Source organism: Rhyacophila brunnea, unplaced genomic scaffold, assembly GCF_057557595.1.
Source record: "Rhyacophila brunnea isolate RB1 unplaced genomic scaffold, BYU_Rbru_1.0 scaffold_16, whole genome shotgun sequence".
Taxonomy (NCBI): Eukaryota; Metazoa; Arthropoda; class Insecta; order Trichoptera; family Rhyacophilidae; genus Rhyacophila; species Rhyacophila brunnea.
The window spans coordinates 10,875,647-10,889,550 of NW_028232816.1; the positions used below are offsets into that span (position 1 = coordinate 10,875,647).

At 35.0% G+C, this 13,904-nt stretch overlaps 1 protein-coding gene across 1 annotated transcript in view; it reads right to left on the reverse strand.

Moving 5' to 3' along the window:
• Eaat1 (Excitatory amino acid transporter 1) overlaps window positions 1-13,904 on the reverse strand; it is a 164,960-nt gene that overhangs the window by 9,555 nt on the left and 141,501 nt on the right. Inside the window, exon 3 of the mRNA XM_085943515.1 lies at window positions 441-532. Within this exon, the coding sequence (XP_085799641.1) occupies window positions 441-532 (92 nt within the window). The remainder of the gene's footprint in view (window positions 1-440; window positions 533-13,904) is intronic.

The window sequence follows — 13,904 nt, forward strand, 5'->3', positions numbered from 1 at the left end:
GATAATGAGCTCCTCATATCTAAAATTATGCAATTAAATCATACATAATTTTAGATATTTTGTAGATACAAGAATATTTTTAATCTATTATGGTTTTGTGAATGAAAAAACTAACCAACACCATCTGCAATTTTTGCTCTAAATTCATTGAAAACAAATAAGTATGATTGAAAAAGTGTACATAATTTTTGTCGGATCTCCACAGCCCATCTAGACTATGATGGCTTGGATTAGGCAGGGTTTAATTGAATTTTAAAATCTAATTATTATCACCATTTTGCAATTTGTATTGTAAATTCAATGAAAACAATTAGGTAGGTATGACGGACATAGTTTAGTGTGCACTATTTTTGTCAGATCTCCACAGCCTATCAGCATCCCTTGCCACTGGTATCCTCGTATGGATTAGACATAAGGAAAAACAAGAATATACAACTTACCGGTCTCATTTTCCATCAGACCCTCGGGTTTGGTGAGATCAGTTCTGTACTGGAAAATGGCCGCCTGCATCAAGTTAGGCGGGAACACATTTCTGTAATAAAGAAAGAATTCATTCAAAAGTATATCCAAATAGAAAAATGTTTCAAGCACTGTGGTATTTGTTTTAAAGTTTTTACTAGCGTAGAGCTTCTCAACCAGTTTGCCATGGCACACTGGTTCGAACATAATATGTTGAGAAGTGTGCTGCAGGATTTCATTAATTTTCCTTTGAAAATCATGTGAATTATCATAAAAAGTAATATTATATTCGTATTCCCAAAAAAATTGAAAAAGTCGCCTGTGGTGCAAGTTTTCTTTAGAGTTCATTAACATTTTAAAACATTGAGTATGCGAGTAGGTACACATTTTTTAACTTGTCAACAACTTACGAATGCAGTGTTCGACCCCCCGCTCGCCTATCAACTCTTCCGCCTACAAAATGTAGAAGGCACAGTATGCCTGCGTGGGATGGGGCATGATAGGAATTTAACTAAATTATTCTTGACGCATACCTACACATTTTCTGACAGTTCGTAAAACATTTGGAGCCATTCATTACTCGGCGTATTTGTATTATATGTTATGCAGCCAATGAGGTATTGACTGATTATTATGGAACAGTTTTCAGCCAATGAGATTTTATATCGAGTTTGCCCAAACTGAAGGTGGGCAATGTACGATTTTAGTTTGTAAGAACGTCTTTATGAGCGCAGCGAAATAATCAAACCTCATTATGATAGGTATTTATAAAAAAGACGTATTTTTCAATGTGCCGTGAAAATTTTGTAATTCGCAAAGTCAGTACATACTAGCTCATCAAGGCAAAAAGTGGTTTGAAAATATGATAATCTTAATACAATAATATTGAGGTGTCATCTGTGTATTTAATTTTGAATTATAATATATATTATATTATACATATTATATATTATACACAGATGACACCTCACACAGATTCGACAATAATAAAATAACATTACTTTCTTGTATGTAGTAATATAATCTAATAAAATAATAATTAAAATAATTATTTACAAAAACCATTTAACTTTTATTTACAAATACTTCCTCTCCTTGCGTTCATAACGTTCAATGGATAATTAAACGTGTCGATGATGAAAGACGGTGGTAGTTGTGCGTGATGGTGGAGGAGGCGAGAATTTATTTACTGTTTCAAATAACTACAAGGGTGCAATCGATGCAATATAATAAATATAACAAGAGCATTGGAGCGGAGCTCGGAGCAGGAGCACGGAGTAGTATAGCAATGGAGATTTACCCGGAGCACCGAAAATTTGTAGTGCTCCGCTGCTCCGGATGTTTAGTTTTATTATTAAATTTTCGTCCTAAAATCCAATGAAAATATTTAAACACTAGAATTATTTGAATTACGGCAACGCTGCCGAGTGATAAATAAGCTTACTTTTTTGACAGAAGAGGCAGATAATGAAAGACGATATGCTGTCGGACTTTGTTTAATAGAATTAATAATGAGAAGGACGAATAATAAACCTTATTTCAAAATTACTTAATTTTTAAATTTTTGAACATTTTTATAAGTACATAATATAATATCATTCTATTAAAACAATTTACCCGGAGCGGAGATGAAACTCAAAAAAGGGTCCGCTCCAACCAATGACATATTAAATGGACGACTCACTTCATACCCGGCGAGCACGAGAAATTGTGCATGAAAGTCATTCACAGATGTATAGGTAGATGTCACGTGACCATTGATGTATCCGTTTCCATTATGCGATACAAGCTTCGAGAATTTATAGTAATATAACCTTTATTGTAATGGCGTATTAGTGTCATGACTCATTGCGTTAGAAACAGATTCTCGGTTACTTACGACTTCTCGGAGATTAGACGCAAGTGAGCTCAGCGAATCACAGGCGACTGACTGTCCAATGGTTCCTGTCATTCAATTGCATTGAATAAACATTCATCAATATCTTAAAATGGCATTTTATAAATAATAAATAATACTAATACATGCAAAGTGATATCCCATCTTTCTTGGAGTGTTTAGTAGATTTTTTTACAATTTTTAACTAGGCACATTGGCATTTTGTAACACAATAATAACGGTGGAGTCGAAACCTGACAGTCAGAAATTTTGTATGGGCAGACCCAGCGGTGTCGCCAGACCGCTTGCAAGCAGAATGTTCATTTGAGCGTAGGATACCGATATTAAAATATGAATTTCGCCATCCGGCAGACCCGACACAAAGTGAGTGTCATTTTATTTTATAGATGCTTCGTCCATATTAATGTCATTGGCTCCAACCCGCTGAATAACGGCAATTCGGTGCGATATGACTTTGACGGAAACTTGTAATCGAGTGACAGGTCCAATCGATTCTGACCCGTTATTTATTGACCGGCGCACTATTAAATAATATGTTGAAATCAGTCTGAAATATTAATTAGTATCTAATGATATGAAATTGCAGATCCGCCATCTCATACATTATTAAATCATATTGTATATGTACTGACTGATTGTAGGTACGTGATATTTAAAAAAAAAATATTATTATTATTGAGATCTGGGTTACAGGAATCCGATGACTGCCACAAACGTTTTACTAAGAATGTTTTAAATTGAATTACCTAAGTATCTATAGGCCCTCGTATTACTATATAAAAAAATATAGCTTGTAACATAACCGAATGCGAGACTGAGGTCCCAGACGTGATAAGATAACCTCATTTGCACTAAAAAAAGTGTGCTACCAAATACAAACACTGATAAAAATATATTAATACATAAATTATTTTAAAATATTATTTTGACATCTTGAAAAATTAATATTACCGTAAACAAAAAGACGTTATCTTGGATGAAGCAATAATTTGCCAAGTTCACAATGTTATTCTTACGCCTTATCATTATAACACATTTTAATAAACCATAAAAATAATTATGATAACCTTTATCGAAAATAATGATAAACAACACTATAAAATATAAATTATTACTTTATTAAGAATATGTACAGTTGTTAGCCAAGAAGACGAAGAACAGCTTTTCTCTGGTTATTAAACGAAAGTCTAAATAAATATGTTATGAAAGTGTAGTTTAATTACAACATCAGCGCATTTATTCTATGCACAAGACTGCTTTCGGACGCTACGGCAGCTATCTAGGGTAGGTCTGTATCGAAGTGTTGGCACTTATTGTAACAGTTACAATAAGTTAGCGGGTCTAGGACGATTCGGCGCCGGTACAACTGGGCGCCACGCAATCGAATGAGATTCGAAAATAAATAGATGTTCGTGAATTATAGGTATCTACTTATAAAATATATATTTATTATTATTACATATTCATATTTGAATTATTATACTATTATTTAATATTTGGTCCATATGTTTAAGTTCCAGCGAGAAGAGAGTTCTTTTATTTTTATATAAAGCCTCAGGCATGATAATTCTCAATCCGCAATAGAAAAGATTATGTAAATATCAAAATGAACTAAAGCTACTAAGTAGAAAGATAGAAACTGATTAAACTGATTAAATTCCTTGTCTACTTTATATATTAAATCCTAACGAACGTCTATTTATTTCATTTGACAGTGCGACGCCCAATTGTCCTGGCGTTCAGTTGTCCCATTCCCAAGTTAGCCATCTAAACCTAAACAGTCAAAACTGTCTATCTCGCTCTAAAATTTGCCACAACCAAAAGAGATGCTGTTTAAACAGATCGCTTATTGTAATAATTATAATTACATATTATACAACTCTATAAAATTATACCCACTTAATTTTTTTTATTATTATACATACCTATATATTTTCTTCTTCTCTCTTGTGAGGGTAATATTTGTTATAATGTATATCTCATGTTGTGAACGTCTTAAATTTAGATTTGTTAAATAAATAAATTAATTAAATAATTGCACAGAGAATAAAATGGGGTCCTAAAAATGATTCAAATGGAATAGTAAAAAACTGTATTCAATTAGAATTTAAATTCAATTCATTACATCAAAAGTAACATCAGTCGATATTATTCATTAAAAAATAATAGTTAACATTATCAATTTTTAACAGTTACAACAAAATTATCAACGGCGAAAGAGTCGTTTATTTTGAGATGTTGATGCATTGAGAAATCACTTTACACTATTTATGTATTAACATCTAATTTAAATTAAAAATAATGGGAGCGTTATAAATTTATAATAGTATTCATAATGTGTGGGAGTTTACAATACTTGGCAATAGTTTAATTATGCATGTAGAGATAATGCAACAATCAATGCAACATGCGATATGAAGCCGAGTGGGTCCACGATATGTTTATAACACGTGTCCGCGACGCTCGCCGATCAGGGTCATCGCTCGGACACCGCAGACTCCACGTGTCCTACGAGGAATGACAAACTATAGAATATTCAACATTTAATCTAGGATTCCACCATAATTACTGTCTTCATCGTATCGGGGAGGTATTCAATCGTAGAGGGTGTCCTTCTAGAAGTTGGTAATTAATGCAAATTGCAACACCTTTTTCTTCAGCTTGCATGCAGCGGCGATTTTCTTTGACGCAGGTGACGCAATTGATTCGCCAGAAGATTTAAAATGAAATGAGAAATTTGGGGGAATTTATTATTTGAGAACGGAAGTCTCATATCGCTCCACTGAAGGGAATGGTTAGTTCACAGTTTGAACGCGTGAATAAAAATTTCTTGTTTGACAGTAAACTCAACATGCATTGTCCATAACGTGACCATACGTCCCGTCTTTAGGTAGCCTATCCCGTTGTCCCTTAGCACAGATTCGGGACGCCGAAATGTCCCGTTTTCAGAAAGAGAGCAACGCACGGTAACAAATTTAAAAAAAAGGCGCGAAAAATCAAAAAATCGAAAGAAACTGATAGAAAGGGTCTTTTCTCTTATGAATAAGTTGTGGACGAGCGAAAAACACAGTTGCAAGTCGCAGTTCTTAAACTGTCTTAAAGCAATATTAATTTTATTACCAAAGTAAATTTTAAGAAGTCCTGCCAAGATTTTCATTCTTATTTGAAATCAAAACAGAATATACCTACTTTGTTCTTCAAAAAAGTACAAGACCACATAAATTAATTATTTTCACGTGTTCGTTCCTGTTCTTTTCATTATGGGCCCTCATGCGCAACGTATTTGTTTTATAATAATTATTAACCTAAGAATAAGGTAGTATTTTTTTAAAAAATTGGCATTTCTCAGTGGTTAAGCTACACCATACGGCCGTAGCCATACATTGACAAACGATAACTGACGTAGGGAGTAAGATCATGTTATCGCGCGTGTTTGAACATTGTACTGAACCGGAACAGAAATCGTTTTCTATAATATTATCTGCTATATAATGTTAACTTTACTAATGGTTTTATAAATGCGTTGAAAAATTAATAAATCTAAACAATCTTAACACCACTGCACATGGATGTACTAAAATATGACTATATTCTAAAACATTAGATCGAGAGGTTTAAAAGAATACTATTTTATGTAATAAAAATACACTATGCAGTCATTAAATGTTTAAAATAAATACCTATAAAGGATAATAAGGATTCAAAATTATATAAATAGATTATCTACGACGTATAAGCAATGTCACGCTTATGCTCTGAAAATACCATAACATCTCCATTTTGACCTACGTGTCGCATGTAGGCCGTTCATAAATAAAAAGTATGAAGAAATATGCATTTTCTTGAATACACATATACCTACTATTACCTAAAAATTAGTAGATGTCCTGTTTTGAGGAAAGAAATAAATGGCCACGTTAACTATCCATGACACGTTGGACTAGTAATAATAATTGTTGTGTATTTCTTATATTGGGGGTCCATGTCCCGCGCGCATCATTCAGTTATAAGCTACTAAACGTTAATATTAATTGATATGTTTATCTAAAAGATTTTAATAACAACTTGCATTGCATTCAGTTGCATTAATTTTAAATAATTGCATAGCATTCATTCTCATTGCACTTGAGGTCAAATCAATTTAATTTAATAACTAATTCTTGCACATATCTCTTCATATTATATGGGCACCTACTATGAACTGAGGAAAACATCGAAATAATAATTAATATAACATATTATTTACTTATTATTATTTTTACAACAGTGTTTTCAACCTTTTTTATAAAGCGGAACATACATCGAGAGAATAATTATTGCAATCAATTCTTCGGAAATCTTCGTAATTAGCAGAGCGTTGGAGCGGAGCTCGGAGCAAGAGCACGGAGCAGTGGAGCAATGGGGTTTTACCCGGAGAACCGAAAATTTGTAGTGCTCCACTGCTACAGATGTTTTTTTAATCATATAATTTTCAACCTAAAATCCAATGAAAATACTATATTTGCCACATTGCAATATGTACAGGAATTATTTTAAATACGTTAACACTGCCAAATGATAAATAAAATCACTTTTTTGACAGAATAGGCAGATAATGAAAGGCGATTTGCTGCCGGTAATTTTATTTAATAGAATTAATAATGAGAAGGACGACTAATAAACCTTATTTCATACATTTTATTTTACATTTGTATACATAATAATATAATACCTATTAAAACTTTTTACCCGGAGCGGAGCAGACTCTTGAGCGGAGCTGGAGCAAGTACCTACCTATTAGGTCCCGGAACGGAGCAACTCAAAAGAGGGTCTTCTCCAACCTCGTCAAATCAAATCAAATCAAATTACCACTCTAACCTAATTAGTCATGATTTTAGTTATTTAATGAAATTGATAACATGGCCAATATATTTTTCCAAGTCACAAGTTTTCAATAATACCTACAATATTTTAGTCCATTATTATTAATTAAGCAGGTAAACACAGCAGCTCTCAGTGATTGAGGTAATCACGTAGATACGCTTTACGTGGCTGGGACATGTGTTCCGGATGCCGCCAGAGAGTGCGACACTTCGTACCCTTGTGGCACAGCATCAAGGGTTCTGTTGCCGTGGCCGGCCCTCCCTCACCCTGCAGCGGTGCTACAAAAGTGATCTACACGCTGCAGGCCTGGCATGGCGGGAGGCGCGACAATTGGCGATGGATCGAACCTGTGCTTGCCATATCCCCCAATTCCTGGGCGTGACAGGGTGAAAGAAGAAGAAGACGAATGTAAAAATAGCCCTCTAAACCTAATATCTACTGCCTAATCTAATATATATAGTTTTGACAAGGCCCGCACACATGGGGGAGGAAGGTTTCGGGCCCCGATCCGCCCCCTAAGAACAAAAAAAACAATTTATTTGGGTGAATGGAATATTATTTATTCTTCGTCAGGACCTTACGACTGAGGAACGTGACCTGGATGATGTGACTCTCAAAGAGCCTTCTCAACAGGTTGGCCCTGCTACTCTCGGCATTATACCACACGCAGGGCTTGTTGCCGCTGGACGAATCAGTCCAACCATATGTGGCATCCAATGTTTAATTTAATATTCTGATGCATATCTAGAAACACGAAACAGCGCGGATGACACAAACGGACACTAACGATCCTAATAATTACCACGCGCATTCGGTAACCACTCGTGGATGCGACAGCTCGCAATAACTTGTAGGCGAGCACACTTAGTCATACCAGCAGGCCAGGTGTTTATCGATAGAGTAAAAGTGCGTAGTATCTGGGTATGATGAATATACCCGTAAAATCAAGTAATTGGAAACTGATATATTTTGTTAATCCCACCACTTGCCTCTCTCACCGCATAAAAAATAAAAATAAGTAAAAAATGTATCGAAATATTGGAAGCCCCAAACAATAATTATTCTGTGTGTACGTTTGGTTTTGACGTAAATATTAATAAAAACATTTTACGCTACACTATTTTCCGACCATGCCCGATCCTAATATGCCTATTAATGGGCCTTCACAGAGTGGAGGTTTGTATGAACAGATTTTGTTTTCACGAGAAACGGATATTAAGACACTTACTCAACCTATTAGATCCATACTCTGACTTGCTTTTCCCTCCACCACCCGCCACGTCTCCACACTCGTTATGCAGGCGTATACCGTGGCGTAACGAACGATAGGCGCTGTTCAAATTTGTAGCGAAAGTGTCCCAGGAGCAACTTCCCAAGACCTTGGTTGGCGTGCACTAGAGTGTGCGTGATCCCTACTTCCATATAATGTATTACGGTCAATTCTCGATGAGAAAAGACCTTCTCGCTCGCCGTATAATGCCGCAAACTTTTTAAAAGCTGAGAAATTTTCCCTCGTAGATACCAATGGCCGACCGGTCCAACTGAGGGTCGAACCGACTTGAGAAGCTCTTCCCTTTCAACTGACATATAGGGATACTCCCAGAGGATGTGATCAGCATCCTGCAGTTCGCCACATAAGCAAGTCGGAGATTCTATTAGGCCAAGCTGACAGAGCTTGGAGGCAAAACCACCGTGTCCGGTTAAGAACTGAGTCCAATGGTCTGGAGTCAATCTCCATGCGCCACTTTATATTAGGAAAAAACAAATGCCCTTGGAAGAAATAGTCCATCGCCCCTGCCACGCACGCAGCGCCGTGTCCATACTCTGACTCATACAAAAATTGTAAAACAATATGTGTACTTGCCAGACCCAGGATTCGGACCTGGGACCCACGATGCTATAGGCCGACGCTTAAACCGCGCGGCCATCGTGTCGTTACACTATTAACAATTTTCAAATATTGTTTATTATTTATGATAATAGCTTATCGCTTTGACTTTGAAAATTAACGCAGGCAGTTAGTAGTCACAACAAAACAACTTTCACTGAAACTGAAAAAGTTAATACTTAAAAAAAATATTAACTCCAAAGTCCACATCGTCAATTTTTTTTGTACATATTTCCTGCAACATTTGCTGCGGCTCGTTACCGGGTCCACCCTACTTAATCATTTCGGCTGAATATGCCATCCGCACACGTCAGGAAATCATTAAAACCCATACAAATATCGCGAAATGAACCAAAAAAACGACGATTAATCTCTTTACCTTCAGATTCACGCGGTGATTAAATTGTCTGAAAAATGCAACAGATACAAAAGAGGGATAAACCTGAGAACCATTAATTCTCAGTGTTTCCAACTGTCACTCACAACAATATGTCAGCTATAATGACAACGAAAATAATCAAAATAGATATAAAAAAAATTATCAGATTACCTCAAAATAATTACAAGATAAAAAGAACTTTTTGTATAAGTACCACGTTTTTAAATTCTCTGTTGAATCATATAAACTTGACAATTCTATGCATTAATAATTTAATTAAAATAACAAATCATTTTTTTGCTATTTTGCAACAAACAAAATAAATATAGAATACTGAAATGTCATTTTGATTTCCATAGTAACGCACGTATATATTAATAATTAAGTTGCTAGGACCACCCCCTTGGGAACTAATAATAGTGGATTGGATTACGGATTTCTTCCGAAATAACTTTTCATACAAAACAGAATTAACTGAAAATGAATTCTATTCTACTTAAAGACTGCTAGAAGTATTAAAAGAATGAATTGGCATCGTGCTCTGATATATTTCAAAAGTTTCAAATGTCTAGCTAGTCGGGAAGTTAGTTAAAAATCGATTGCAAGATTTGTACTGGATAAACAACCACCGGACAAACAAGAATACGAGCTAAGAAAAACGTGGTAATTAAAAATACGTCTCATTATAAACATCGTTTTCGCGGCATCAAGGATTGAAGAAGAATTTATTCTTTCACGATGCCAGCATGAAATTTGGTCTAACGTCTAACCTAACGTAAAGATGTTGAACAAAATCTTCTTCTATAGAGATGGATGAAGCGTAAATGTGTGACATTGAAGCAAGAAGGATCTCAGGGCTATTCTAACATAACTATCACTTAACACCAAAAAAGAGCTAATTGTGATAAACATATCACATTTATCACTTTACACATTCTGGCGGTTAATTAGGTAAGTAAAACAGTTAACCGTCCGAACTGTCAAACGATGATAATATCTTCTCTCTTGGCCGTGCTAACTTTAAGAACGAGACAGGGTACGTCAATTTTACATATTGAAAATTGAAACGCAATGACATGACTAAGAAAATTGTAGGATATGTTGATATTATGTCTGACGTGTCAATACAAAATTCGTGTGTTCGGCTCATTATCGACTAGATTGCGCTGTGTCGGCTTTATCAGCATTTGTTTGGTCTTATCCGTCGACCGACATATCTACCAACCTAAATTTTCCCCGTATTACGAATTAGAGATAGCTGCTGATAACCGTTTAGTCAGTCTAGTGTATAGAATACCTTCCGTGCTAATTTGGAACAAAGCAAATTACGGAAACGTGCTAAAGCGATAACCGTTAAGAGTAGACCTGCTGGTAGGTATTTGAAGAGAATTTCACACTATTCTATTATGACATTCTACTATAATTTATTTCAGATTCACCCAATACGCTATTACATACCTACATGATTATATTTCCCGATATTGCCAAAATAAGTCTTGAATAGTTAAATACATAAGATTAAATTCGATTTCAATTTCACAATACATATTGCCGTGAAAGAGTTCTAAGGAGATGAAATTGCAATAGGCTGGACATATCGTTCGGCGCTGGATAAATGCCGTCATACAGTGGTACCCAAGAGGCACTGAACGCCTACAGGGACGCCCTAAAACCCGCTGGATAGACAATCTCATAAAGTTCGGTGGATTTACGTGGCAGCAAAGAACTAGGGACCTAGAAGAGTGTAGGGAGCCGGGGGAGGCCTTCATCCAGCAGTGAATCGACCCCGACTGATGATGATGATGACAATCGAAAATAAAAGTTAGCTATAAAAAACCTGTAGAATAAAATCAATGCGTTGCCGTTATTTTTTTGGTGAATAATTGTGTAAAACATCGTGAAATGCATTCGTAGTTATTTATGTAACCAAAGCAGCAGTCTTCAAACCAGAGCCGTCAGTTTGTTTTTGGGGCTGCCAATAGAAGAAAAAATAATTAAACTCTATTACTAATACAACCACACAATCGTTTGATTTGAAAATCGAACTACTTACAACTTCTTCTAGAGTCTAAATTTAATTATCTGTTTTATAGTATTTTATTGTATTGGTAAGATATACGGTAGGGATTCCAATCCCGGGATCCCGAGCTATTTTCGATACATATGAATCCCGGGATTGATAAACATAATCCCGGGATTTCGGGATTGATTTTTTTTATCAATTTTGTATGGAAAATAAAATAAAAGCAAAAATATAACAGAAAAAATACTTTTAATAAAAAATAACTACATTAGAAATAAACTGAGTTTGAATGAATTTTGATTTATACCCATGTGCAGGTAGCCGATTCATTTTATTTTTTCACATAAATTATTAAAAATGAGAAAGATTGGAAAAAAACAATGCTTCGCACTTTTAACAAAGTAATTCCACCATGATATCATACGTTTTACGGCAATTTCATATTTGGCTGACTAATTAGATTTATGAAGCGGAAAGGCCATAAGTACGCCATGATTATTTGCTTTACTATTTTAAATCTCGCTAATCCATTCATTATGTCTTTACTATCAGAAACAGCAATCTCATATTAAATTCACATTATTATTTATATTACAATATTATTTACTCCATTAAACTTGTGTATTTCCAAGATTGAACGTATACAATATTAACAATAAATGTCTTAAATAGAATGAATTATACTAGATTTATTTTTGATCAATTTTATCAATGTTATTTGTAAATATAAAAATTTTATACAAACAATGGAAAAAAATGCCAATCCCGGGATTGTCAAATTGTAATCTCGAAATCCCGGGATCAGAATTTTGGCTCGGGATTAGATTCCCTAATATACGGTATAATATTCAAGCTTTTTCATTAGAAATTTTAATCTGCGTGCAATGTCAGAAACGCTAGATTTGACGGTATACGCCAGATGCGAATATTTCAAGCTAGATAAAGGCTGACAAGCACAATATTATATTCGACAGTTAGTATGTAGTTCATGACATATTATGCACCTACTGTTTTGTTTGCAGCTCCGCTGAAAGGACCACGTGCCCAACAGATCAGATCGGTGATTTATGTTCATCGCTACAATAACTTCACCATACAGTAAAAGAATTAACAACTACTATAACAATGTAGAAAATTTCAGAACCTTGACACCAAATCAACCTTCAAAACATGAGCTACTGATATAAATCGCACAGCGTCCAATTCAACGGGCTTGCCAGGCGATGGAAATAAGGCCGTATGGCAATTCAGATACATATTAAATTTATTTTCGCACTCTCATCCTCGGCAGAACAGGATATTCTTTTTTTCGACCATGTCCGATCCTAACAGGATCATATGGGCCTCTACAGAGTAGAGGTTTGTATTAACAGATTTTGTTTTTACGAGAAATGAATATCAGCCACTTGCTCAACCTATTAGGTCCATACCCTGACTCACACACAAATTGAAAAACAATATATATGTACATGCCAGACCCAGGATTCGAACCTGGGACCCACGGCGTTATAGTCCAACGCTTAAACCGCGCGACCACCGTGGGCGATATTTGGGTTACATGTAAATTTTACTTATTACATTTCACCGTAGCACAGTTCACCGTGAGCTTTCTTATCGGAAAGAGATGACCCTATACTATACGGTCATCTACCAGCACCGAAATGAAAAAAATACCCGTTGTTCTGTATTTCTAATTTAATTACATACATATTTTCTACTGTCTTTCCCTTGTATTTCGGCTGCTTTTATTACGTATTTTGTAAGTGTTTTAGGTACTTATATTATTTTTTATCGATTTTTGTTTATAATTTTCGTGGCAACCTCGTGAACATAAATAAATTTAAAATGTGTTTGATAATTTCTTTCAGGGGTGCGAAGGTAAGTACGTGCCGCTATCCCGAAACCGAAGTGAACTCTGTAGCAATCAGATTAGGGGGGAAGGCTCCGAGACCCCAAAAAGGGACTGCCGGCCCCATGCGACGACCCTCTGATGAAATCAATTAAGGAATTAAGGATCTCAGTAATTCACTTACGGCCTCGCCCTGCCGACCTTAAACCGCAAGAATCGACCAAAATCAGAGAATCCAAGTGTTTTGTGAAATGAAATAATTGCTTTCATAATAATTTATAAATTATATATATATGATACAAACTGAAGTACCCGGCTTCGCACAAGGTCGCTTCGTGGATACATTTATCTAAGATATTTAAAAAATAATAAAAAGTAATTATTTTTTTAATATTAAAATATCTGTGTAATACAATATGGCAATATGAAAATAATTCTAATAGGAGTAAAGGTCAAACAAAAGAACACTAAATTAAAATCGATTCCAAAATATCCAAACGTTATAAATAGTATTAATATGAAGTAAAATATTCAAAATTGGATGGT